Below are 26,604 nucleotides of genomic sequence, written 5' to 3' on the forward strand. Positions count from 1 at the left end.
TGGGCGTGTTTGGTTTGGAGCAGATGTAAACGCGGTGTCCTTGGCGCCGGGAGGCCGAGCAGATGGCGAAGGCTTCTCCCGACAAGTGCAGTGCCCCCGCTGAGCCCGAGCCCTGCAGCGCCGGGGGGAGCTGAGGCCCCTGGAAGGAAGGAGGGGTGCAGCGGGGGGAAGGGGCGAACTCCGCTCCTATCCCGGGGCGCGCGCCGACTTCGCCCTGCTCCCCGCCGCCCCGTTGCCCTTCGGCTGGCGGCGAGCCCTGCTGGAGCGGGGGGGGGGGCGTTGCTCTCCCCCGGGTCGCTGCCTAAGCCAGCCCGGGGCCACTGTGGCAGCCGCCACACGCGGCCTCCTCCCCGGGACCGGCAGCCTTTGGGGATGCAGATGCAGGCAGGAGACAGGCGGGGGGCGACGACCAGCCCCTCTGCCAACGTCACGCTGCGAGTGAGACAAAACCGGAGCAGAGCCCGGGCTCGCCGGCACACGCAGCTCCCTCCCCCTCGCGCGTCGGCGCCGCCGGGCTCCGAGCCGCCCAGAGGCCGGGAGCGCGGGGCGGCCGGGCGGGGGCGGGCAGAGCGCTCCGGGCCCGGGGGGCCGCCGAGCAGCCCCGCCGCCGAGCCGCCTTCGCGGGGCTCGGGCTTTCAGCACCGCGGAGAGCTCCCCGCGCCGGGCCGGCCGGCCCCGGGCATGGCCAGCGCGCCGCAAGGCGAGAAGCAGCTTTTCGAGAAGTTCTGGAGCGGGACCTTCCGAGCCGTGGCCACGCCGAGACCCGGGAGCGCCATCGCCGCCAGCATCGCCGCCCGCAAGCCGCCGCCGAGGTGAGGCGCCGGCCGGCGGGGAGAGGCTCCGCCACCCTGGGTCAGAGCGAGCTGAGGCAGCCCCTTGCGCTCGCCGGGGCCGGGCTGGAGTGGGGGAGCCGCGTCCGGCGTGCAGCAGGCAGGGCAATGCGGGGAGGGGGGGGGTCGGGGGTCCTCTCCCTAGGAAACTTTTCCTAGACTCCGCGTTGGTACCGGCATGGATGGCAGCGGGGGGAGCAGCCAGGGGCGTGGGAGCGCTTGGGTTTCCTAGCTCGGCTCCGATCTCGGGGGCAGCCACGGGGGGGAAACGAACCTGCCATCTCCTCTTGCTGCCGCGGTCCGGAGGGGGAGGCAGAGGGGCGCTTCGGGCCAGGTTGGGGTCTCTTTCTGCGTCCCTGTCCGCCTGAGTGGCGTTGGCCAGTGGCCGCCCGGGCAGCCGGACTCGCTGGGGTGGAGGCGGAAGGGGCAGACGCGCCGCTAGCCAGTTGTTGTGGCTGGGTGTGAATGAAAGGAAACGGGAGAAATGCGACCGAGGACCTGAACTGGAGGAACTGATCGGTGGCGAGGGAGCGAGGAAGGACTGACCAGGTGGGAGGATCTCGCACTCGCTTACAGATGACACGGTCAAAGTTGGATCATTTCAAAATTAACCCTGAGCAGAGCGATTCCTGTAATTCCTGCTGTTTCATGGGGACCGGCCCCAGCAGGTCCTTAGCCCTTCTAGAAGGGAAAGAGTTCAGGTGAACTCTTGCTCCAAGCTTCTAAAAGAGCCAGAGACCCTAAGAACTAGTGGTTCAAGAGGGGACACAGCTGGGTGAATGCTGCAAGAAGGAGTGGTGAACATTCAACCAGCAAGCTCTCTTTGGGGTCTGCGCATCCTTCATGGTCAGGCCCAGTACAGGCGACAAGCACAGCTGTTCACAGAAATGTGCACAGAAGGCTAAAGCATCGCAAATATTCCTGCAAATCTGTATTCCCCTGGGTACCTAGCCCAGAGCCTTCACCTTGTGCTTTTGGGAATCATCCAATCATTGCGCTTTAATAACACCATGTGACTCCGCTGACCAGCAAGCCAGTACCACCAGCAAATATTCTGAAGCTGTGGTCCTGGTGAATGCTGGAATATATTTGCATAGCCCGTTTGTTGGGGAGAGGGCGTCCTCCAAGTCTTGAAAAGCCAAGGCTGGCGCCTGATGATTTGCAAAACAAGAAACTAATTCTGTACTGGAATGGCTCTCACTTTTTCCAGATAAATCAGACTCCTGAAAGGAGTATAGTTGTCTCCCGTACCCCCAGGTTATACCTCACTTAAAAAATTACTTGCTTACAAAATCAGACATAAAATACAGAAGTGTCAAGGCACATTATTACTGAAAAATTGCTGACTTTCTCATTTATATCATATAACTACAAGATAAATCAATTGGAATATAAGTATTGCACTTACATTTTCAGTGCATAGTGTATAGAGCAGTATAAATAAGTCATTGTCTGTATGAAATTTTAGTTTGTACTGACTTTGCTAGTACTTTTTTCTGTAGCCTGCTGTAAAACTAAGCAAATATCTAGATGAGTTGTTGTATCCCCTGGAAGACCCTCTGCATACCCCCCAGGGGTATATTTACCCCTGGTTGAGAACCACTGCTGTACACCACTCCCTGCAAACCAGTTTACTTAGCTCTTAACTCTGAGTTTATGCTAAAGTGTTCCTTTAAATTTTGTGATCAGTAACTTAGTGGTTTGTGGCAGGTTTTGTTTTCAGGATGACTAGTAACAAGAATAGGCAGGTGCATAAACGTCCTGGAAATACCCAAATCTGTGAAGCTGGCATTGTCATGACCCACTACATCCTGGGGCTAAAACTTAAACGTGGCAGGTTGTGCTGCCCACAATGGTTCAGTATCTTATTATCTGCCTTTCATTCCTTAAAGAACATCTGAGATAATGAAATCTGATTGTGGTATTTTATTTGGTAATTATGGAACACACTGGTCTACAGATGTCTAACAGAGACCAATATTTTACTTGACATCTGTGTCTTCCCCTTTATTGTTGGGGAGGACTGAGGTGTGTATGAAGGTTGAAACAGAGAGATGATGGCTGTGTATGCCTATTCTAGTCTTTTGTGCTTTTGAACTGATATTTGTGTTTAAACAAATAATTGTGTAGGTGTCTATCTGGAATTCCTCAGAGGATTTCTCATAAAATCAATCACAATCAAAATGCAGGGACAGCAGGATAAAAGGACTGAATAAAATAACTTTAAGAGCCATGAAAAGTGAAAACATTTCTTTGCTTTGAACTAGGAGTATAGTATAGTGTTTTAAGGTCAGGGTTTCTCATTTTCTTGGGTTGCTGCCACTAATTTCATCCTTTGATGACTGAGGAATACTGTGAGTTGTGTGCAGTTCTTAACAGAAGAAAAATGATTGGATTGTATATTATCCTGGACACTTACAGCACAGAGCTTACTCTGGAACCTCTCCCTTTATTGTTGTGCCAACAGCTTTGCCTTCTGTCCTTTTCGCATTTTTAAAACCTTCAGCCTACAGTCAGATTTTCTTTTTTTAACCTCTTCCCACCTTTACATTCTTGAAGTCAAATCGTCATTTGATACAAATCATTGCAATTCCATTGAAGTTAACAGATCTGTGCTGGTTTACATCTGCTAAAGATTTGGCTTTAGCTATTTTAAAAGGAGTTCAATAGCCCTGCTATTTCAAATCTTTTTAGCATGCTGAGAACCGTGTCTCTCTCCCCCCCCCCCGAACCCCATATCCATTCTGGAAAATAATTTGTGCTTTAGAACCAGCTACGGCAACATCACTCTAGAACCAGCACCCCAGCTCCAGAATTCCCCCGATCCAACCTGCATTGCTCTCATTCTAACTCTAGAACCTGGAACCCATAGAATGATTACCCACTTAGCACTCGCATCCCTGAACTTATCACCAAGTCAGTAAAAATGCAGATGAATATCTTGTTCTTGTGAACTCAAGAGAGGACCTAGGAAGGTTCCATTTTAGGTTTGGATCTGCTCCCCTTTCATTCACAGCAACTAACTGGCTCACTGTGAATAGGTGGACTCGGATGAAATGGGAGTCTAAATATACACATTTTCATGTATTAAGTGGTAATGCAGCATTATTGCAGCTGGGCTCCTATAAAAAGCTGTGTCTTATTGGTTACCTTCACAAAGAATCAGTTACTTTCTATCTTCCAAATAGAGCCCATGCAGGAAGACAAGATGGGGCCTGATTCCCACTGCCCCATGCCTTGTGTAATCATATTCTCCTATACCGAGTGGGGATAAGTTGCTACCCAATCAGAATGATGGTGTTTTGCACGGGTGTAGATGCTGGTGCAGGGCAGCAGAGAATCTGACCCAGGCTCCAGCCTTGTGTGCCAGCTGCTGTCCTCTTTCCAGAGCTTTGCTGTTATGCTGAAAACCAACACTTGGGATTGGCCTTGCATGCCGGGCCATGCACAGTACTGGCTACTGTCCTAGATGCCCTCGGATAGGTTAGAAGGGTACAGAGGAGCACCCAGCAGTCTGTGCCCAGAAGGAATTCTAGTGCCAACAGCCAGTGTTCTCCTGCAGGTTCCTGGGCAGCGCACCCTGGCCTCCTTGAAGAAGGAACAGCATATTCTCCTTTTTGCACCTGCCCTGTGGGGGTGGGGAAGAGAGATGGAGCCATTTCCATTATCCTCCCCCACCTCCTTTCAGACACGTAGCCCTCAAAGGAGGGTGCAAGCAAGGGTCTCCATAGGGATTCTGGGCAGCCCATGTGCAAGATGTGGAACCCTCTCCATCCTAACCCTTTCCCACCCCCAGTGCACCCAGGATCTATTTGGGTTTGGACAGTGCCAGTCAGTCCAGTGTGGGAGTGGGGCTGCCAGCTGCACAGATCAATCACTGATTAGTTGCCAGGAGGGCTGCATCCCTCCTTGCTCTCCAACACATCCGCAGGGATACCTCTGGGGCACAGCAGATAAACCCAAGCGCCTGGCATAGATGCTACCTACACAATGTTTACAGACAAAAAAAAAATCTGTCAGTCTCATAACCTAGCAATAGATTTTCTATGTACCCTTGGCTGATTTCTTGCAGCTCCCTTTGCCTCCAAGTGGTGTTGCTGGAGCTCAGCACTTCTGGAAAATGAGGCCTGAATAGTCCAGAAAGATTTATTTAAAGTATTTATTCCTCATTCAGATGCTTGAACAGTAATGTAAGGAGACCCCAGTGGTTTATTCCAACTATTGAGTGCTGAGAAAATAAGCATTCCTATACCTATTTGCTTCCTGAATTTCAAAGCCCTAGATTACAAGGTGGTAGCTCTCAGTTAATTACAAACATACACACTGGTAAAAGGCATCCAGTGGCTTTCTCTTCCTTGTGTAATAGGTCCTGACCCTCTAGCTTCTCTGTCACTTGTAAGGGAAGAAGAAAAAGGTAGATTAAATGCATCGGGCAGAATTATGATCTCTACAAAGTGAGTCAGAGCTCTTCTATAGCTAGAACATGAGAAGGGCTTTCAAACCATTTGGTTCAACCAAGGATTGTAACTTAAAACCAAAATAGTGGTTGGTAATTCAAAGCAATGTTTGTGCTGCACATATTCAGAGGGGTTCTTCTGACAGCCTATGGGCCATCACAAGTGCTGTATAATGGATGGGTCTGAGCTTGGAAGAAACTGATGCAGTTTTGAGTCAGAACTGGTTTATTTTCTCCTCTAAAAATTGATTTAACAGAAAGGGAAACTTTTGTTGCCATTTTCTTGTTGATTTTTGGGCAGGTTCATGTTATCTCTAAGGACACTAACAGTCGGCACTCGTAGAACATCCAAAGATCTTAAAAGGTTAAACGATGATTCCTTGAAGCATATTATTTGCCCTGTTTTCCAGAAGGGGAAACTGAGGCAGACAGCTGACATGCCTTGTGCAAGGTGTCACAGCACATCAGTGATAGAGCTGGGATTAGATATCAAGATTAACATTGCAGCACCTCTGAGTGGGATTATTTTTTTTTTAAATGGCCCACAATTTACAAGTAACCTGTTTCCCCATGAGATGAAGTGACTTTCCCAAGGCCACATAGTCAGTGGCAGAGATGGGAAAGAGTGTGCATTTTTTCTGACCCCGCCTCTCCCCCAGTCATGTGCTTCAGGCACTAGATGGTGCTTCCTATCGGGTGTCAGAATTGTCAGAAATAATCAGAGCACTTTGCTGAGGCACCATTTCAGGACAGGAAGGTAAATGCTTCTACTCAAGCTTTACACATTGATATTCATGGCATTGTGTACCGTTTGAATTTTTTAAATCAAATAAGCATGCAAGCAGATCAGTTAATTTTTCGCTGACCCACCTCCCCAGCATGTTGTAGGATGTGGGGGGTCCCTGACCGACAAGTGCAAAGAACACAGTTACCAATTTAAGGGAGTAATTAGTGTGTCTCTTCTGAAGTGTTGCCCTTTTACTTCTGCACTGTAATGGGCTATTACTAGGGGCAGAAAAAAGTCTCTTCTATCACACACTAGATCAAAGCTAATGACAATCCAGTTTGAGCTTTGGCTAAATACGGATCATTCTGGGGGTCTAGAGCAGGAGATGCTGGGACAGGACTACTTTCTGATGCTAACATAATGGGGCAAGGGGCCTGGTCTTGCAAGGCACTCTCAGGCCCTCAACCCCAGTGATTGTGGTGGGAAATTTGGCAACTCCTAGGATTTGGCCCTAAAACACTTGTGTGTTATATCTATGGGGCTAGATCTTAACCCAGTGGCAATCAGCAAAGCCATTGAAGTCAAATGAGCTATGCCAGTTTACAACATCTGATATGGCTCCTGATGCTGTGATATATCAAGTGCTGGATTTCAGCAATATTTCTCCTGGGACAGATTCTGCTCACAGCCACACCAGTGTGAATCCACTGGGCTTGATTCGCAGCTGTCCCTCTAGCTTCACAGGAAGGTGAATCCACGGAAATCCGCAAAGTTTCGTTGGCAGAAAACAGGATGATCACAGGGATGAATCATCCCAGGGGCTTCAATAGTTGCTCTAGATTTACACCCAGTGTAACCAAGCACAGAATTTGGCCCACAGTGTCTAATTGGTAACACAAACTCCCCCGGAGAATAAAATGGTTCAAGCTAAGTGCAGTGACAATTTAATTCATGAGCAGGGTGTCGTGCTCTCTAATATTAGGACTGTTTGCACTTCACCAAATCTGCATTTCTCTCAGTCCTTTAGCTTCAGGAATGGGGGAGGGAAGGGGAAAACTATTTCTAGTCCCCTCTTGGGAAGTGCCTCCGCCCCCACCCCCAAGTCAGGATGTTAGCCGGTCTGCTGCTCTCTGAGCTGCCTCCCCAGACTGTCCTGTTTTTTGCCGCCTGTGATGTATATCTACACTAATGCAGACTTTCAACTGGCGGTGTCAGAAGACCAGCTGCAGGAGCATGTTTTGTTATGGACAAGCGTGAAATTTACAATCTCTCTGATTGTGATCAGTCAGATTAGGAAATTGAAAAAGATACTGCTTAGACTTCCAAATAAGAACAGCAAATCTAGTTTCCACAGAAAGCATTCAGAGTATCTTCTATCTTCATGCATGAGAGAAACCATAATTTTTCCTAACCACCCCCGCCCCATGCACCAGGCTATATTACTACATAGCTACCAGAGCTGAGTCTAAACGCTACACTTTCTCTTGAATTTCACCGAAAGATCCTTGCTTTTTAAATATGTCACAACTGAAGATGAAATAAAACACAGTATTAAGATGTCATAGAAACAAAGCAAGCCCAAGTAACAGGAACAATACCAGGCTTCCAAAATGGTGATTAAGTAATTCATATTGATGAGGGACTATTCACAACAAATATGCAGATATTATGGACTAAACGTTTCTTGGGTGCTTGATTTGCCAAAGTTTTATTTCTAGTTTGACGGCTATGCGGAAAAACACAGGATGTGATAATTTTCAGGCTTCATTAAAAGTTAGCAAATGCAAGTGTTCTTTCATTTTACAAGACAATAAACACTTCAGTGGGAGGGAGGGAACCATCTGTGCTTAGGTGGAGAAGGCTTTTAATGTAACAGGAAAAGTGGTCTGATCAACTCCACTTTTGCTGCTTTGCACAGACTCTGGCAAGCCAGTTCTGCTGCTAACCCCATGGAACAGGGTCTCTGAACTGGCTCTCTGTTAGCAGCATTCTTGCTGAGAGGGTTCAACATCTCCACGTAAAGGCAGAATTGTGCTCCTTTTGTCTTCCCACAGCATCTGTTGCAGAAGAGCAATACACCCAGCACAGGAAATGTGATACTCCCTGTGGTCTGTCCGTCTGCATGGAAACGCTCTGCTACAGGTGTTAGGTTCATATTGTTCCCAGTAACAAATTTCAGCTACTCTGTCCAACAAAACCACCCTCTGCTTCTCTAGCTGGGGCTCTGGTTCTGTTCTTGCAGGTGAGGCATTTTGCCCCATGCAGAACCAAATCTTGCTGTCACTCATACCCATCAGGGGATGGCCTTGTGGTTAAGGTGCTGGACTAGACTCAGGAGACTGTGAGGCAGTTCCCTGCTCTGCCCCAGAGTTTGTGTAACCATGGGCAGGGTTGCTTAATCTCTCTGTGCCTCAGTTCCCCAGCTGTCGAACTGTAGAAAACATACCTTTCCCTCCCCCCTTTGTCTTGTCTGTTTAGATGGCAAACTCTTCAGGGCAGGGGCAGTCTCTCACTGTGTCAGTATAACCCACAGCACCAGGGTGGCTCAGTCTCAGCTGGGGGCTCTAGGTGCTACCGAGATATAAATAATGAAGTTACACTCATGAGTTCTGTGACATCAGTAGGTTCCATGGGTATCAATGAGGGCAGCATTTATTTGACTCTCTCTCTCTCTCTCTCTCTCTCTCTCAAAGGCTGGTGAGAGATAATCATGAAAGAGAGAAGATCTCAGGTCCCTGGCTGCGGAATGGTATTCTCATAAATATTTTACACTGATTCTTTTTTTATGTGAGCAAAATATCCTATTTCTAGGCTCTCTGTGCTGTGAGCCCTGAGGAGTCTTCTCTCTAGTGCAGCAGAGGGTCCAAGAGACATAAATCTAAAATGTTTGCCAGCATTAAGCAGGCTTCCTCTATGAACTCTGCCTGTCCTGTGGACAGCATCCACCGTGCCCCAATGCTCTACAGCTAAGAACAGAGTGGAAGGATCATAGTTACTGTCACTCTGGGTTGCTGACAGGGTTACCTAGGGTTTAACGCGCTTCCTAATGTATTCATTAAATCTATACGTGTCAGCTATATGAGTCTGCTCTCCATCCTAGAAGGAAAGTTGCTCTAAGGTTTCAGATATTTCCTCTTAAAAACATCTCTTCAGTCAGATCTCTGTTCTCAGGTATGTTTTTTCCAAAAGTTTTGTCTGTGATTTGATAAAGTGGATTAGCTTTTTTCCTCAGCGTATTCATGGCCAACTGAAGGGAGCATCTTTAGCCTTATCTAGGAGAGAGGGGCAGAAACTGAGCCAGCAGCAGAGAGGAGAGTATCAGTTAGCCAAATTAAAAAATTAAGTCAACCTGTCTGGATTTCTGTTTAGTCACGCACTTGACAGCTGCTCATCTGTCGTTTTACAGCGTTTAACCCTGTAACTGGTTTCTTAGGCTTTTCAGTGGTAGGTACAATTGCATCCTCTATAGCATAACGCTAATCAGAAACTCTTATCTGACTTCTGAATGCATTGGGAGAAATCCTGTTCTCCCAGTCAGTGTCACTCCCCTGTGCACCATTGGGATGGCACAAAGAGGGTGGCCTATAACGTGGCTGCTCTGTGTATTTCCTGCACTTTGCACAGCTAGAGCAACCTGAGAATGCCTTGAACATAAACCAGCTTCTGGCAGCTGCGACAGCTACATAAACTAGCCCCCAGTCAGCATGTTGTAGGAGTGCTCGGACTAGAGCCGGTCCAACCACTTGCTGAAACGGAATCTGCTCTTTCAACTTAGCTGAAAGAGTTTGAGGTGCTGTCTGGGCTTCATTGAGAAGTTTCTCACGTGCCAGGGAGCTAGCCAGCCAGTGAGCACAGCTTGCAGCAGTGAGCCTCCCAGCCCAGGCCCATGGGCTTGGGCTCAGGCTCAAAACAGCTGCATAGACAACTCCTTGAAACTGCAGCTCAGGCTCTGCGCATGCCCCAACCCGAGCTGCCACTTCACAGTGCTGTCTGTGCAGCTATTTTTAGAGTGCTAGCACAAGCCCTCAGTCAGCCAGCTCACGTTGGGAGGTTCGCAGTTTTGGGCTGTGTAGCCGGACCCTGTGAGATCCAGGTTCAAGTCCCTGCTTCGTCATTCCAGCAGATGCTGAATCAGGCCAACCCTTTGTGAGCCAGGCACAGCAGGGCCTTGACCCTGGGCGCCCAGGCCTGTGCCCTGGCCACCAGGCTATAATTGGTTTGTCTTTCTCTAGTGTTGAATTAAAACACATTTCAAAACCTTGACAGTTGTCCTGAAACAGAATTGTCCTTCCCCCAGACAGCACTAGGCCCGACCCATCCCCTCTCAGTAACCAGGCCCCTCTGCCTCCACTCCGGCAGGTAGAGGCACCCTTACATGGGCCATAAAGGCAGTGTAATGCCAAGCCTGTCCTGGACTATGCTTAGCTGGACCCAAAGATCAAGCCCATTTGGGTCTGAAATCCACTCAAGCTACAGGGGGTTGGGAGCACTTTCTTTAGTGTAAACCCATGCGTCATCCTGGAACAAAAAAAGAAATTAACCCCCTCTGTCTCACTTCCTCCTCACCGCCACTTGAGCTTCTGGTGCTGCTGTGAGATGAGTTTAGAAACCTCCATGGAGTTGACCATCGGTGAGGGTCACTTGCACTCAGTAGTTAAGCGGGCTGGCGCCATTCTGGGATGCAGGGAGAAGTGCTTTCTTAAGTAAATGGATTATTGATCAGCTTGTTGTGTTAAAGAACAAATAAGACAATCAGGAAAAGGGACTTTTCCAATTAACCTTTCCTGAAACGTGTCTAAGCTGTGTGGTGCTGAGACCTGCATGAAAAGGAAGCACCAAGCAGAGGACAAACAGCTCCAAAATGTGCCTGCGTTGGAAATCTTAGCGCATGTCTACACCGCAGTCCAAGGTGTGACTGCAGTCTGGGTAGACGTGTGTTTTGATCTTGCTAGCTCGAATAATAGCAGCAGTGAAGTCGTGGCAGCATGGACTGACTGACCCTGGCTATGTACACGAGCAGCTAGCTGTGCTGCTCTGGCTTGGCTGCTGTTGGTACCCATGCTAGTTAGGTCAAAGCTAGCCGGGGTATGTGAGCATGTGCTGCAATCACACCCCTGACTGCAGTGTAGACATGCCCTAAGAGCCCACCAAGGTCAGGCGGCTCTGGGGTTTACTGGCCTTTGTGGTCCACTTACTCTTATTGTTAAAAAATGCAGGGAAACCTGCCACCTCATTCAGCGGCCCCAGATCCCCCCTCCTGATGTAAAGGGAATTGTGTCCCGCATGTGAGGTTAAGAGGTGGGTGAGGAGGATAAGCTGGGATGGCAAAACTCATTCCTTGAACTGCAAACCCTGCCTGGGATATCCTGGCCTCAGAAATGGCCTTGAGCTCTGCTCTTTTCCTTGGGGCCCCCCACAGCAGAATGCAAATCCAGGCACAGAGCTGGGGGAGACACACGTTCTCATGGGAAAACAAAGACTCGGCTATCTCAGCTCTATTCTTGATGCACCACCTAGACTGCCCAGTGGCCAGGGAAAGCACGGGATGTGGAGAATGCCCATACCGTGGAACTGCCTATAGGAGAGGGACGAAAACTCTGTTTATGGAACTTGGGAGTTTTCCCCAGATCGTCCCATTGCTAAGGATGAGGGAGGTACCCAACATATACACCCTTATGGAGCAAGACAGGGATTCCGCTCACAGCTCATGCTGTTGGAGGCTGTACCGGTGGCTCAGAGCAAGCTGCTGGGTAGTCCTGTGACATTGCACCAGCTGGGATGTTCCCTTTCCCTCCCCTTCTGGCTACACTGCTTGTGGGGCAGAGGGAAACTCGTGCACCCAGGGGAGGTTTCCTGAGTGTGGAGGGAGATTCCCAAAGTGGGGCTCACTGGACATACAGAAGGTTCTTCTTGTGATCTAGGGGTGGGGAGATAGCTGACCTCCCCTGTCCATGCAGGAATGGGGAGATCTGTACACAGGGGGTCCCTTCCACGTGCAGATCTCGGGGGAACATTTCCCCACCCTGGTTGGTTTTTGTGTTTAAACTGAATCACTCTAGGAGGTAGAAAATGGGTTTAGATGGCAGGAAATGAAGATTCCTGAACTGAGACCTGTGACATGGTCCAAGCCATCTGCACACCTTTAGCCTCCGGGCCGATGACTCATCCCGTGGAACAAAGCAGAAGGAAAGTGCCTCCTGGCATAAACCTGGGGACCAGTGAGTTCCATAGTTCGGTATTTTTTCCGGCCAGAAGGGACCATTCTATCATCTGTGCTGACCTGTGTAACGCAGCTGTTCGGGATTCCAGTGTTTCTCTTAGCAGTGTCACTGAGCTGGCAGTGGTGGTTCCCACTGCCTCAGAAACTTAACCCCTTCTGCCCCACTGTTCTGGACTGGGCAATAATTATTTAGATTTTAGGTCTTATTCGCCTTGCAAAAAAAAATAAAGGCAGCCACATGCAAAAGGCTAATCTCCAAAGGCGTACAGTGACACAAGGAAAACTGAGCAGTAAAAAACAGTAAACCGGTGAGCAGCAACCTCTCCTTTCTTAGTGCTCTGTTCTTCTGCAAAGCAACTCCTGCCCCAGCAGCGTGGCATGCCACGTGTAGCTCGGGTGACTGATTCCATGGACAATCTGCTGAGTTTACATATGAAAAGAGGTTTTTCTCCTTTTGGCATGAGGCTCAGAGTTGAGCTGAGCCTCTGCCTGTTCATACAACAGCAACCATGAAATTCCTGCGGGACACATGGTCAAACCAGGCCTGTTGTTTCACTGATGTAGCCGAGTAGGTTAGCCCAGGTGTTGCTGAGAGTAGAAGTCAGAGGCAGTTGGGTTGCCCGGGTATATCTGATAGCCTGGTTTGCTTGCTGGTGGAAAGACGAACACTTGACTCCGAGCCCTGGCTGAGTAGGAAAACTGGCTGTGAGGTATTCTTTCACTTATAAACTGAGCTGATTTGATCTGGAATCAGCAAGGAGCAGTAAACACAGGACTCATCAAGCCAGTTTTGACAGGGTTAGTGCAACAGTAAGATCTGCTCCTCGGTACTGCAATTAGGGGCCGCTCATTGCCTGTGGGTTCACAGCTGCATCTCCCATTTAAGTAAATGGTAGTGTTGTGCATATAGCTGACTTCAACAAGACTTTGTTCAACTATTCTAATTCTGCTTCAGCTGCACTAATTCTGCAGTGCCTGGCACAGCGGGGCCCCCAATCTCAGCTGGAGTTCCCAGGTGCTATGGAAATACAGATAAACGATAATCCAGGAGAGCCAACATTTGCCCCATGGCAAACTCTGCAGCTTGGCTGATCAATGGGCAGCAGGCTGGAGCTGTCCAAAGCTGGGTGTTCTCCTCTTTGCCGCATCCTACCTAATGAGATGCTAAAAGAACTTCCCAACATCCATTCCCTTCTAGGTAGGCTGCAGTCAGCCAAACAGCAGCCATCAGGAAATAGACAGTGCTTATTGCAGTCGCATAAATTACACAGTGCCTGCCCTCAAACACTAATTTAGTGGTGCTCAGCAGCTTTGAGTTAGTTTCCTGTATAAAAAGTTAAGCTTTTTTTTTCTTTGAGCTGAGGTGGGGGGAAAAGTTTATTTAATGTTTGGAAATATATTTTGCAGTTACAGTTGGATTATTCATGTGCCGCGTTCTCCTGCTTGTAATTGTGTTTTGTTTCTGTTTTTTAAATGAACAATGGCAAATGGAGAACCCTCTTGGGCATCCCAGGATAATGGAATTGCATTACTGTCACTACTTGCCTTTAAAACAGCAACACGTGTGAAAGTTCTTATTTTCTGCACCAATTCCAACCAATCTATGGCTGCTAAGGCTGAGATGGATTCACCTCCTGCCTCCCCATCCCTAGTTTTGTCATGTTGCATGGGTTTTTTTTGTTTTTGTTTTTGTTTTTTTTAAAGCAAGGCTTGTCTGGCTTTGCTTATCTTGTTGGTAGGTGATCTAATATCCATGAAATGTTAAATGGCCCAATGAACTAATTAGGTATTAACCTGCCTGCATTATGGCTCGGTCATGAAAGCAGTTTCTTCACAGGCAGGGATATTGGGAAGAGATTTATTAAATGGTTTTATCAATCTGGGAGAGCCTTCTTTTTTTTTTTTTTTTTACTGCTCTTCAAGTGTGATGGGTAAATCAATCACGACCTACAGGTAGCCTGGGGCTGTGCCACCTGCAGCAATTTCTGCCCCACTAATCTGCTGGGTGGTCCGTTGTGTTCCGACCGGATCTGTATCAGTAGCAAGGGATTGCACTGGGAAAAAGCAAAGCAGGGATGAAGGGACCCCATTTTTGCTGATCTCCGCCCTGGTAAAGGGACATCACAGGTTTCCCTTGGATCAGAAGCATCTTTCTGGAGAAGACAGGGTGGCACCTGGAGCTTTTTATGGGTGCCTGGGTGAAACTTACCCCTGGGAAAAGGGCCCAGGCAAGGACAATGCAGCACTTACACCCTGAAATTACAGTTTCAGGGGCTCACAGGCCTAGTGCTGGTCTTCTAAACTCCCGGAGATTTAAAGGCATTGGTTCCTTGGCATCTGGATTACCTTTTTCCTCCCTCCTGCCTTCCCTGTGGAATCAGATAATAGAGATGGGGAAGCCTGGCAATTAGGATATTATCTGGTCATTGCCATTCCAGGGTTGCCCCTTGAGTGGAACTGAGAAAGGAATTCTTCACCAACTAACAGCCTGGATGAATTTCATTGCTATTAATGCCTTTTGCCCTAACCACAAGGCCACATTACCTTTCACTGGTTTGTCCCCAGGAAGCACCTGTCATGTGATAATTTGGACCCCGAACCCTGCTTCCCCGGAATCCATGAAACACCCTGGCTGCTTTCAAAGGCTGCGGCAGGGCAGGATTCCATCTTCTCAAAGCTGATCCTCTTGGTCGATCATCTCCCACCCCCATTTACCATCTCCTGTGCAGTAGCTGGCTAGAATAACACTGGGATTCTGGTGCTCCTCTCAGATAGCACCATAGGCCATCTGCTGCCTGCTGGGGATGGAGACTTGATCTGTTATTACTGTTGCCACAGTTTGACAAGCAGTGAGGAGCCTAGCCGAAGGTTTTATGCTTTGCTTCCAGTTTTATGAATTAAAGATACCTTTAAAAAAACAAGTGAGAGATGGAAATGGAGGAGAAAGGCAACTTCTATTTACCTTTTCTCCATATAATACTTTACCCTCTAACACACACAAAAAGATAAACCATCTTACATAAACTATGAGCCAGGCTGAAATCCATTCCTTCTTTTCAAATAAGGGTTCTTTATTTTGCATCACGGCTGAAAAGTCCTTTTGTATTTCTCAGCCTCCCTGCAGTTCCATATGTTTGTAAATTTAGGGTAACTCTGCTCTGTTTTCAGTCTATTGGTCCTGTTATTAATCAGTTGTGTTTGGTAGTGAGGTTGACAGCTCCTGCAATTTTATCATGACTCTTGTAGTACCCTGCATTTTCTTAAAGCCCCAGCTGCTGGAGTCCAGTGATTACAAGAGAATCTTGGCTTTTGAGGTGTTCAAGAAAAAGCTTCTAGTCTTCATATTTGCAGAGACAAGCTTGAAAATTCAAAGCCAGCGTATCCTGAAGCCAAATACCAGAAGGCAAATGAAATGAACATAAAATGTATTTTAATAGGGCCCCTCCAAAAATCATGAGAGTAACTCATGATTTTTTGAACATGGGGGGTTGACAATACATTGGGAGTGTCTAGAAGTCCCAGATGAGATCGGGGCACCCTTGTTCCAATGCTGTACAAATCTAGTAAGACAACACTATACATAGACACGGAGAGGAGTACCTGCCATTGGCTCCCATTGACACCCCACCCTTCTTGTTTGGCATCATGTGTCACATGACATGTTGCATCTCCAGTGGATTTACTCACAGGATGATTGGGCTTTTACATGATAAGCTTCTCAGGACTTGATCCACACTTCTTATGTCTTGCATAATGAGGGTGCTGTTATATGAATTGTTAATGATCAGCTAGTAATTATTGGCGTGAAAGGTGCCCAGTACCTGCTAAGATACATTTTTGGGATCATTTCATTAGCAGTGACACTAGCTGTTTATATTTGGTATGTTAAATATGCCCCGTTCTCAAGCTGGGCATTGGGAATCGATTTCATGAGGGCATGCTCACCCTCTTTCAGGGGATCATCCCACATCTAGCCACTTAGAAACTTTTGTTGTAACATAGGGTCCTGAAAAGGCTGAAACAGCTGTGGTAGAGGGCACATTTAAAGGGCTAGTTACCGCATATTAACTAAGGGTCAGAGTCACTGGAGGACAGGTTGGTAGTTGCATGTGCTGTACTGAGAGGCAAGAACTCCTGAGATCTAACAGGTTTCAGAGTAGCAGCTGTGTTAGTCTGTATTCACAAAAAGAAAAGGAGGACTTGTGGCACCTTAGAGACTAATAAATTTATTTGAGCATAAGCTTTTGTGAGCTACAGCCCACTTCATCGGATGCATTCAGATGAAGTGGGCTGTAGCTCACGAAAGCTTATGCTCAAATAAATTTGTTAGTCTCTAAGGTGCCACAAGAACTCTTTTTCTTTTTGAGATCTAACATAGTCTCCTTCCACAGGATGGGGCAAGTTAGATGGGGCCAGATCCAGCAGCAGTTACATACACACATGAATATGATGATAGGATTTAGGCCTTTAAATTTTCTGCCTCCATTTCCCCATCTCTAAAATGGGAACAGAACCTATTTAATGGCATTAGCACCCCAACAGAAAACTTGCTTTTTAAGGGAACTAAGTGTTACTAGATCAAATGATATCATACCAGTATTTACTGGATCTGAACTAGTACAGACACTAATAGCAGATAAATTGAGGACAAAGTTGGCTGGGGACTCAGAATTCCTGCTCTGTTATTTCACACGACACCATCAACATCACCTGCAGTGCAGCCAACCCCAAGTGTTGAAAAATCAAGAGTCACTTGCCATGAAAATCATGAGATTAAAGAAAAATTATGATTTTAAGCCAAATTGGGGTCTTTTCGTTGCCTCCTGGTTTCTGAGCACTTGGGTCACGTGTTCAAGCTTTATTCGGCAGCCATGGGGAGGCTAAAAATGTGAAGCTGAAATTCCCACGATCACTTGGCTCCAGGGGCTGGGGCTTCAAGAACAATACCAGATATCCTGAGTTGGCAGCTCTGTGCTCACATAAGATCTGTATTCCTGCTCTTGTTGATTTCAGTGGGAGCAGGAGTGAGGTCTTCGAGCCATCACTACTGCACAACAAATAACGCAGCCATTAAGTGCTAAACCCTGGCAAATGCATTTATAACCATCAGTTGATGTATAATAACTATCCAAGGAGAGTCTGATTCAGGGCAGCCCTGTTGGATGGGCAGAACATGCAGGGCCCAGAGCAGCAGGACAGGAGGGGCAGTAAAATGGTCTAACTGCGGGTGTGCAGCTGAGCACAAGTGAGGAGGAGAGGCTGTTTTCCAGCTCCCCCAGAGCAGCAGAGCTCCTGCAGCAGGTCCTGGCCTTATGAAATATACATGAAATCCTTAGCTGAGACTATTGAGAAACTGCAGCTAGTAAATCTACTGCTAATAGACTTTTAAATAAAAGGCAGTTAAGGTCTGTGCAGTTTGCAGCCTGGATTTCTGCAAATGGGAGGAAGGAAAGAATAGGGAAGGGGAGAAAGACAGAAAGGTGGGGGGTGGCCAATGCCACCAAGGAGACCGTGAATAAATGCATCCCTGCTAGAACTCCACTGACTACTTTGGCATTGCCCCGGAGATAAATTTGGCCCATTAAGATTGTCCTTATGAGAGGCTTAGTATATTCATCAGCTTTGATAGCAGTGGCAGAGGTAAGGACATGACTTGTAAAGCCTGTCTTCTTTAGTCCATTACACCAGCTGCACAAGAGCAGACTGGAAGCTTCCCCCAGTGAAATGGAAGTGAACTGGTGGCGAGGCGCAGCTCTTCTATTAGTGACCAAACAGCTTTGCAGCACTGTCTTTCCTAGCCCTGGCCTTCCAGCACGTACCAAATGCATCTCAGAGCTGGGAGCCCAGGCTGAGCCGAGGAATCAGCCATAGATTCAAAGGGGGGAAATGCCAGGAAGGGCAGAATATAAAATACTTCCAGCTCCAGAAAATTTCACCTGTTGGGACTTGGCCAGATTCTCTGCCCTGCACCTTGTGGAGTCATTTATACCTGGACAAAGTGCATGTCAAATCCTAGTGCTTGATGTTGGGCAGTCAGTTATGCTAGTGCAAAGCCAAGGGACTGTGATGGGGCATCAGGTCCATTTGTTCTGCCCCTTGGCTTCTCTTCCTCTTTATCCCACTTCTTTCGGCATCACCCAAACGTCTTCTCCAGAGGAGACTGTAACTCAGGGCACCCCAAACCCCACAGCCCTGGCGGATCCGGAGTGAAAAGCCTGTGATTGTGTAATAAAGCTACATGTAAAGGGCTCACAAGAGTCCTCTCCCAAAGCCAGGCTTTGTCTGCCAAGTTGGTACTGCACCACAGGATCCAGAACCTTAATAAATAATCAAACACGAATGAACGTGTTGTGGCATTCAGCATGAGACGTGCCGGTGGGAGAGTGTAACGAGCAATGCTCATGCTGGAACAGAATCCTGTAAACACACCTGTTTCCTGCCTCCTCCCGGTGTGAACGCAATGCTGTTCTTAGCCCAGCTCTTGGGGGACTTCGTGCAGGGGCTTTCAAAACAAGCGCGGGGCTTTCAAACCTTCAGGAAAGAAACTGGCATTTGTTTATCTCTATGCTCTTTGGTCATGTTCAGAAGGATCTTCCTGGCTTCGGAGCGTTGCTAGGTAGGTCAGCCTAATACACAGCTCAACAGCAGGGCAGGGTCCAGGGACCGAAGAGTCAGCGGTGCTGGAACAAGTTTTATAGTGGGGGTGCTGAAGGTGGAAACCATGTATTTGGGTGGTTGTTCCTACCTCAAGCCGGGGAGGGGGGTAGCGCCCCCAGCACCTATGTAAAGAGGTGAATGAACTGCGCTGGAAGAACCTTTAATTCCCGGGCACACTGAGCTTTTGAAAGGGAAAGGCACCTAGTGGGAGCTAGAGCCAGGCTTTGTAGAGAGTATGACTTCCTCAAAAGTCTCTCCGCATGCTGCAGCCCCCTCTGCCATCCCGATCCTGGGACACCACACAGGACTGACCTACTGCAGTTCTAGACCTGCACAGGGCCTTCAGGAAAGCCTGCCCAGCCACGAGGACTGAGCCTCTACCTGCCTCCTTGGAGAGCACCCACCACATGAGGAAGTGGGTAGAGCATTGGACAGGGACTCAGGAGGAACTGGGTTCTCCTCACAGCTCAGTCACTGACCTGCTGTGACCTTGGGCAATTCACAGTACTGTTCCATACCTCAGTTTCCCCTCCCACCCTTTAGCGAGCTAGTCTGTTTGAAGGGTAAGCACTTGGGGACACTCTTACTATGTTTGCCCAGTGCCTAGCAGAATGGGGCCCTGATCTCAGCTGCAGCCCCTAGGCAAGACCGTAACCAAGTCTAAACTCTACTGGGGACAGGGCTGCAACCAAGGAAGTTTATTTTCACTTTGCTAAACCAGATTTGAACCAAGTGTCTAGAGTGCATTAAATCCATGCTGCCATTTATCCCTTTAACAGTGCGAGTCAAAGTCAATAGCCCAATTCTCCCCTCCTTTTGTTACATTTTTAGTTATTTTCTTTCATGGGTGATATATTGCATTTGCTTATGTCTCACCCTTGTTGGCGTGTTTAACCTTTTATTTACCCTTATAAGTCACCGCAGGGTCCCCTGCCCCTCGTTTACATCAGGGCTAAGTCTGGCCCCAAGTCATGCTGGGAGAGATGGATTTGAATATGAGCTGAATTGAAAAAATAAGGCTCTTTGGCTGCACTGCTTGGGGAATGGATGTCACTTGAAAAACATGCTGCGTGTGGGGGGTATGATATGTATTGTCATTTGTACTACACCAGCAGCTCAAGGCTCCTGCGCTGGGTGCTGCACAGACGTGTAGTAGGGCAGATCCTGCCCCCAGGAGCTTGTAACCTGAACAGCTAAGACAGGCAAAGGAAGGAGTAGTATCCCTATTTCACAGGAGGGGAACAGAGGGCTTATCTCCACGGATATTTAGCTCAATCAAGCTAACTCTCCCCCGCACTAGTTTGCTGCGGATTTTTGATCCGTGTGGACCCTGCTGATGCACACTAACCATTCAAAGAACGAGGAGGACTTGTGGTACCTTAGAGACTAACAAATGTATTTGAGCATAAGCTTTCGTGGGCTAAAACCCACTTTGTCGGATGCATGCAGTAGCAAATACAGTAGGAAGACATATACACAGTTCAGTAGTTTGCTTTGATCTAGTTCTTTTTGAAATGCAACTAGATTGTAGCACGCTGAGCACCAGTTTGTGTGCAGCAGCAGGGTCCACAGGGACAGCTGGTCCTCAGCAAGCGAGTGCTGTGGAGACTCATGGCCCAGCTTGCCGCAGTCCAACTGTTCGTGCAGACAAATCCCGAGGCACAGAGATGAAGCAACTTGTCCAAGGTCCCACAGGGACCATGATGGATCTGGGAACCGAACATGGTTCTGCTGATTGCACTCTTCTACCTTAACCACAAGCTCATCCTTGCTCCCGCATCACCAGAATGCATCGCAGGTGTGTCCAAAAATGCTCTCTGGGTTTCACTTGTAGTTTTGGAAGTGGACAGTGACCAGCTCTGGAGCAGGTCTGGCTGGAAAGCAAGGACCCCACTCGCAGCTGGCTCAGTCCCTCACAGCATAGGGAAGAACCACTGCTGGGCTTGTGTGTCCACCAGGCCTAACCTCCATGTGCAGCTCCTGAGAGCAGGATCTGAGTGGCTTTCGAATTACACCCACTTGACGGACGATCTGCACACGTCCCCTGGCTGCATTCATGTCTCGCTAGCACAGACAGTGAAATGCAACACACTAACAAACCACAGCCTTAAGACAGCCCCTGGGGGAGGGATAGCTCAGTGGTTTGAGCATTGGCCTGCTAAACTCAGGGTTATGAGTTCAATCCTTGAGGGAGCTATTTAGGGATCTGGGGCAAAAACTGAGGATTGGCCCTGCTTTAAGCAGGGGGTTGGACTAGATGATCTCCAAAGGTCCCTTCTAATCTTGATATTCTATGAAATGAGCCATTACCAGCAGGCCCCAGAAATGGGTGAGGGACCCAGAGCCTCCCTCTTCCTCTCAGAGCCTGTGGCCAGGATGGCAGATGGCCTTTTAAGTGGGTCACACACATCAGGCTAGCTTTGGGGAATTTGCATTTTAACCCTTTAATCCTCTGGTGGATAGTGTGCGTGGGGGGTGGAGTTGATTGCTTTACCGTTAGCAGGGATGGATTAAGAGGCTTGATCTGCCTGGTTTGCAATTGTTTGAGATCTCGGGAATGTATGTCAGTCCTGGCTCTGCTGCTTGGCGCTGAAAGGGGAGTAACTGAATTGCTAGTTCTGTTACAAACCAACTTGTGAGGGAAGGGGGGGACTCAGGATTAGAGTTCTCCTGCTCCCTGAAACCCCAGCATGTGAGCATGGTTGATGCTGGTACATGCAGGGGAGCCTCGGGGAGCAGGCTAACCTCTGCCATGTAGTAAAAACCTGAACGGAGTGTCAGGGGAAGATGAAAACTTGCTCCTTCTGCCCTCCCTCCCCCACCTCTGCCATCCCCGTGCCTTCTTGCAACGCAGACCCTTCCCTGGCCCTGTATAGCCACCGAGCTCTCCCCTTGTTAGACATTGTGGTGACTGGTATTCCTATCTGCCTTGGTTGGCATGATCCAGCCAGTTAAACCCACCTGTCCCTGGGGGACCCCAGTAATGGGGTGCTGTGTATGTGCTGGCAGACCTCATCAGACGGCTTCGGCGCAGCTTTCAGTGGGATTCAAGGGAGCGTTATCAGTATGTGTGTGCATCAAGCGTTCAGGAAAAGGTTTAGCTTCCTGGCAGGGATGGTGTCAGGATGAGGGAGCCTGTCCCACTTCCTGTATTAGCTGTTGAGCGTGGTCTGGGCATCCCTTCGCCAGTAGCTAAACTAGCTTGAGGCAGGGCTGGTGGGAACCGTTTGCCTCGAATGCTCAAATAGGGCTCAGTGTCTAGTGAAGTGCAGCCTTGGGTGTCATGGCTTAGGGTGTATATGCTGTAGCGGGCGGTGTGATCGCAGCGTGGGTATGTGGGCCTCGCATCAGCCCTGTTGGAATCCAACCTTCTCGGTGTTCCATGTGCTCCCTAGAGACATGGGGCTTTGCAACCGTGGAACTAAAAATAGCCCCACATTTAAAATAACTAGAGGCCAATTTATCTCCAGTCTCAAGCCACTAAAGCTAACTCACACCAGGGATGAGTTTGGCCCCATGAGCTACACTCAAACACCTCTCCAGCCAGTCTTGGGCCACAGCCACACGTAGCATCTGCACTCAAACCAGGAGGGTATGGCCACGCTGCAGGCGCAACATGGGCAGGCATATCTGCACTAGCTTTCCTCTAGCCAGGTCCTGAGAGGAGTGTAGATGTGGCAGCAGGAGCTAGCAACCACCATGTGTGGCCAGACTCCTTGTTCTCTGGTTGCTAGCCCATACTGCAAACTAGATTAAAGCTGGCACCGGTAGGCAGACCTACACTCCAATCTTGCCTTCACTTGCAGTGTAGACCTCCCTCAGGTTACAAACCCAATTGCTTTCAAAGGGTCCTATCACAGCCCCCAAAAGTCTTTTCTGTTGCCCACAGTTTGGATGATTGAGGTGCTAGCCATTGATGTCACAAAACTGTTTGATTATACAGTAAAACATCTACTCTCCATGGTGAAACGAATGACCGCTGTTAGCAGAACCCAGGCTCTCCGGGAAATAGTGCAGATGTTTCCTCTCTCTCCCATCCCGCTTGCCTTCATGCCGTCCTTGCCCCAACCAAGTTACCCCATCCCAGGGTTCAGCCTCTTGCCTTTCGGGCCGTTGCATGTTCCCTTTTATCAGCTTCTCGAGGCGATGTTTGCAGAGGCAGCTCCCAGCTGCAGAGTGGGCTGGAAAACTGCCCCGAGGCTCTTGCCTGTGGTCAGGACTGTGTGTGTGTGTTGGTGGGGGGGGGAACCTGGAACAAATGGAGCCCCGGGGGCCTAGCCTGCTTGAGAACAGACAGTCGCCCTAATGCACAGCCTGGGCCAGCAATCAGCCGGGCCAAAGGCGCCTCGCTCTAGGGCCTGGGCTGAGCTGCAGCCTTTCTACCTGCTCTGCCTGCTCGGCTGCTGTTCAGCTGCCTGTATTTGGCCTGCGAATGGATGGTTCCTTGGCCTTTGATGCTAATTACTAAGAGCTCCCTTTAATCCCTCCTCTCTCGTGTTCCCTCCCCGGGCATCTGCTCGGTGTGGTGCGGGGAGGAGGCAGGGCTTGCTCCACCATCCGCCTGGCTGCCATCTGGTTCTTCCCAGCCTCCTCCTGCTTCCAATGAGCAGAATCTTTAATGAGTCTGTGGCCTCAGCCAAAGGGGGTGGGGTGGGGGGAGAGGCATAACCCCCTCCCTTCTTGTAGATGCAATTAATAGCAAAGCTTTTGTCTGCTCCCCTCCTTCCAGGCTCCAGCTGTCCATGGTGGGGGTTGGGGGGGGCGGGCAACAGGAGTGGCAGTTCTAATTACCCCCACCCGAACACCACGGGCAGCCTGCAGGGAGATGTGGTGAGACGGGAAACAGAGCGGGTTGGGGAGAGGATTAAGGATCCATGGGAAAGCAAGAGCAGAGCTGGGGAATAAAACACTGAGCTGGGGGTGAGGCGACGGGAGATAGAGCTTCCTCCCTGCCCCCCCACTGTGCTGACTCTTTCTGATTTGCTGCCTCCCCCCCCCATGTCCATCTGCCTCTCGCTGGAGCTCTAATCAGGTGCCTGAGGGCATGGCTTGGAGTAATACAACTGCTTCGTCCATTCATCATCCCTCTGGGCACCAAGCTCAGCTTCTCTGTAGGCATCTGGCCCTTGGGTGAATCAAGGCCTGCAGATACAGCCTGAATCCCTGACCTCTTGGGCCATTGTTGTCTCAGGATGGTGGGCAGGGGAACAGCTTCAGGTACTGATATCATCAGAGCAGATCAGTCCTAGATCCATTCGGCTGGTGGGGGCAGACTTCTGAAAGTCCCCATCGCAAATATTTCACAGCAGCTTAATTGGCAGGAGCAGAATTGCAGTGGTACCTGAGGCCTACTCAAAAGAGCCCAGCAAACACTGTGGTAGTGGCTAGCCTGACCTGAAATCCCATGAGAGCCTGCTCCTAAGCAGGGATCAGCCACGCAAGGGAATATTTAGAGCAGAAAGAATAACTTGCACAAATGAGCTAAGGATTTTACTGGTCTCAGAGTAGCAGCCGTGTTAGTCTGTATTTGCAAAAAGAAAAGGAGGACTTGTGGCACCTTAGAGACTAACAAATTTATTTGAGCATAAGCTTTCATGAGCTACAGCTCACTTCATCGGATGCATTATTAAGGATTTTAGGAAGAGATTTTCAGAAGTTGCTTTAGGAGTACAAGTCTCCTTGCCTTTCAGTGAGATGTGCCTTTGAAAATCTAGCCCTTTTCCTCTTTGTCCGTGAACAGATCACAATTGCTTTGCATTTATTTGATGTTCAGAATAATTCATTTTAATGTAATTATTTGCAAGTTGCATGAACAGTTCTCTGGGGAGGATGTCTAAACTGTGTTGCTGAGTTGTTGGGTACGTCTCTTACCTAATTGGCTGAGTGCACAAGTGACTTCTGGATAAATAAATGCAAAAGTGAATTTTAAAACTCAGTTGGTGCAAATATTCATACGGGCAGCTTTGAAGTTTGGATCCTGTGAACATTCATTCTGGTAGAATTGCCAGCAAGTTAAAGAAGTATGGGCTGGATGAATGGACTATAAGGTGGATAGAAAGCTGGCTAGATCGTCGGGCTCAATGGGTAGTGATCAATGGCTCCATGTCTAGTTGGCAGCCGGTATCAAGTCAGTCCTGGGGCTGGTTTTGTTCAATATTTTCATTAATGATCTTGAGGATGGCGTGGATTGCACCCTCAGCAAGTTTGCAGATGACACTAAACTGGGAGGAGAGGTAGATACACTGGAGGGTAGGGATAGGATCCAGAGGGCCCTAGACAAATTAGAGGATTGGGCCAAAACTCTAATGAGGTTCAACAAGGATAAGTGCAGAGTCCTGCACTTAGGATGGAAGAATCCCATGCACTGCTACAGACTAGGGATCGAATGGCTAGGGAGCAGTTCTGCAGAAAAGGACCTAGGGGTTATAGTGGACGAGAAGCTGGATATGAGTCAACAGTGTGCCCTTGTTGCCAAGAAGGCTAATGGCATTTTGGGCTGTATAAGTAGGAGCATTGCCAGCAGATCAAGGGACGTGATTGTTCCCTTCTATTCAACATTGGTGAGGCCTCATCTGGAGTACTGTGTCCAGTTTTGGGCCCCACACTACAAGAAGGATGTGGAAAAATTGGAGAGCATCCAGCAGCGGGCAACAAAAATGATTAGGGGACTGGAACACATGACTTTATGGGGAGAGGCTGAGGGAACTGGGATTGTTTAGTCTGCAGAAGAGAAGAATGAGGGGGGATTTGATAGCTGCTTTCAACTACCTGAAAGGGGGTTCCAAAGAGGATGGATCTAGACTGTTCTCAGTGGTAGCAGATGACAGAACGAGGAGTAATGGTCTCAAGTTGCAGTGGTGGAGGTTTAGGTTGGATATTAGGGAAAATGTTTTCATTAGGAGGATGGTGAAGCACTGGAATGGTTACCTAGGGAGGTGGTGGAATCTCCTTCCTTTGAGGGCTTGACAAAGCCCTGACTGGGATGATTTAGTTGGGGATTGGTCCTGCTTTGAGCAGGGGGTTGGACTAGATGACCTCCTGAGGTCCGTTCCAACTCTGATATTCTATGATATGAATTCAATCCTATAGATGATTGCAGAAAGCAGACATGTGTGGCCAAAGCAAATTCATTTAAAAATTCAATCGATCACTGCAAACGAACACTCACTCAGCGCCGGTGAAGATGGATGTAGTAGGGGATTGACAGGTATCCGGCAGTGGTCCTTGAGCTAGACGATAGATATATAGAGCTCAGAGATGTGTAACTGGGTAGTGGATGAATGTAGACAGGGAGATATTAAAAGGGTGGGTTGGGTGTTGTATTGTCCTGTCTAGAAAACTTCCCACTGTTGCTAACACAAGTTCGGCTCCAACGGTACCAGCACATTGGGAACTGCAGTGTAGCCACATTGTTACCATTTCATGAAGCCCTACTCAAGAGCAAATCTAATCAATGTGGATCTAAAAATGCCCACAACAGCCAGTTACCCCTTTACATGAGGTTCCCCAATGCTGCAAACACAGCATGGAGCTGAACCAGGGTTAGCAATGTCAGACAGGGCTATGGGGTGGCAGCTGAGCTGCCTGTGTGGCCAATTGGGGTTCAAAGAGTTTGGCTGGACATCATGGACAGGACCACGCTCTGCTTGGACATGTTCTGGCCTCGCTTCTTGCCAAAGCTAGAGCCCGGCTTTTCCCTTACAACAGTTTGGCC

The 26,604-nt window shown here is 48.7% G+C and overlaps 1 protein-coding gene across 1 annotated transcript in view; it reads left to right on the top strand.

The window, feature by feature from the left end:
- Positions 1–252: 252 nt before the first annotated feature.
- The window catches only part of SRRM4 (serine/arginine repetitive matrix 4), a 142,669-nt gene continuing 116,317 nt past the window's right edge, over positions 253–26,604 (top strand). The window contains exon 1 of the mRNA XM_038373713.2: positions 253–812. Within this exon, the coding sequence (XP_038229641.1) occupies positions 373–812 (440 nt within the window). The 5' untranslated portion in view covers positions 253–372. The remainder of the gene's footprint in view (positions 813–26,604) is intronic.

Source organism: Dermochelys coriacea, chromosome 15 (genome assembly GCF_009764565.3).
Source record: "Dermochelys coriacea isolate rDerCor1 chromosome 15, rDerCor1.pri.v4, whole genome shotgun sequence".
NCBI classification, from domain to species: Eukaryota; Metazoa; Chordata; order Testudines; family Dermochelyidae; genus Dermochelys; species Dermochelys coriacea.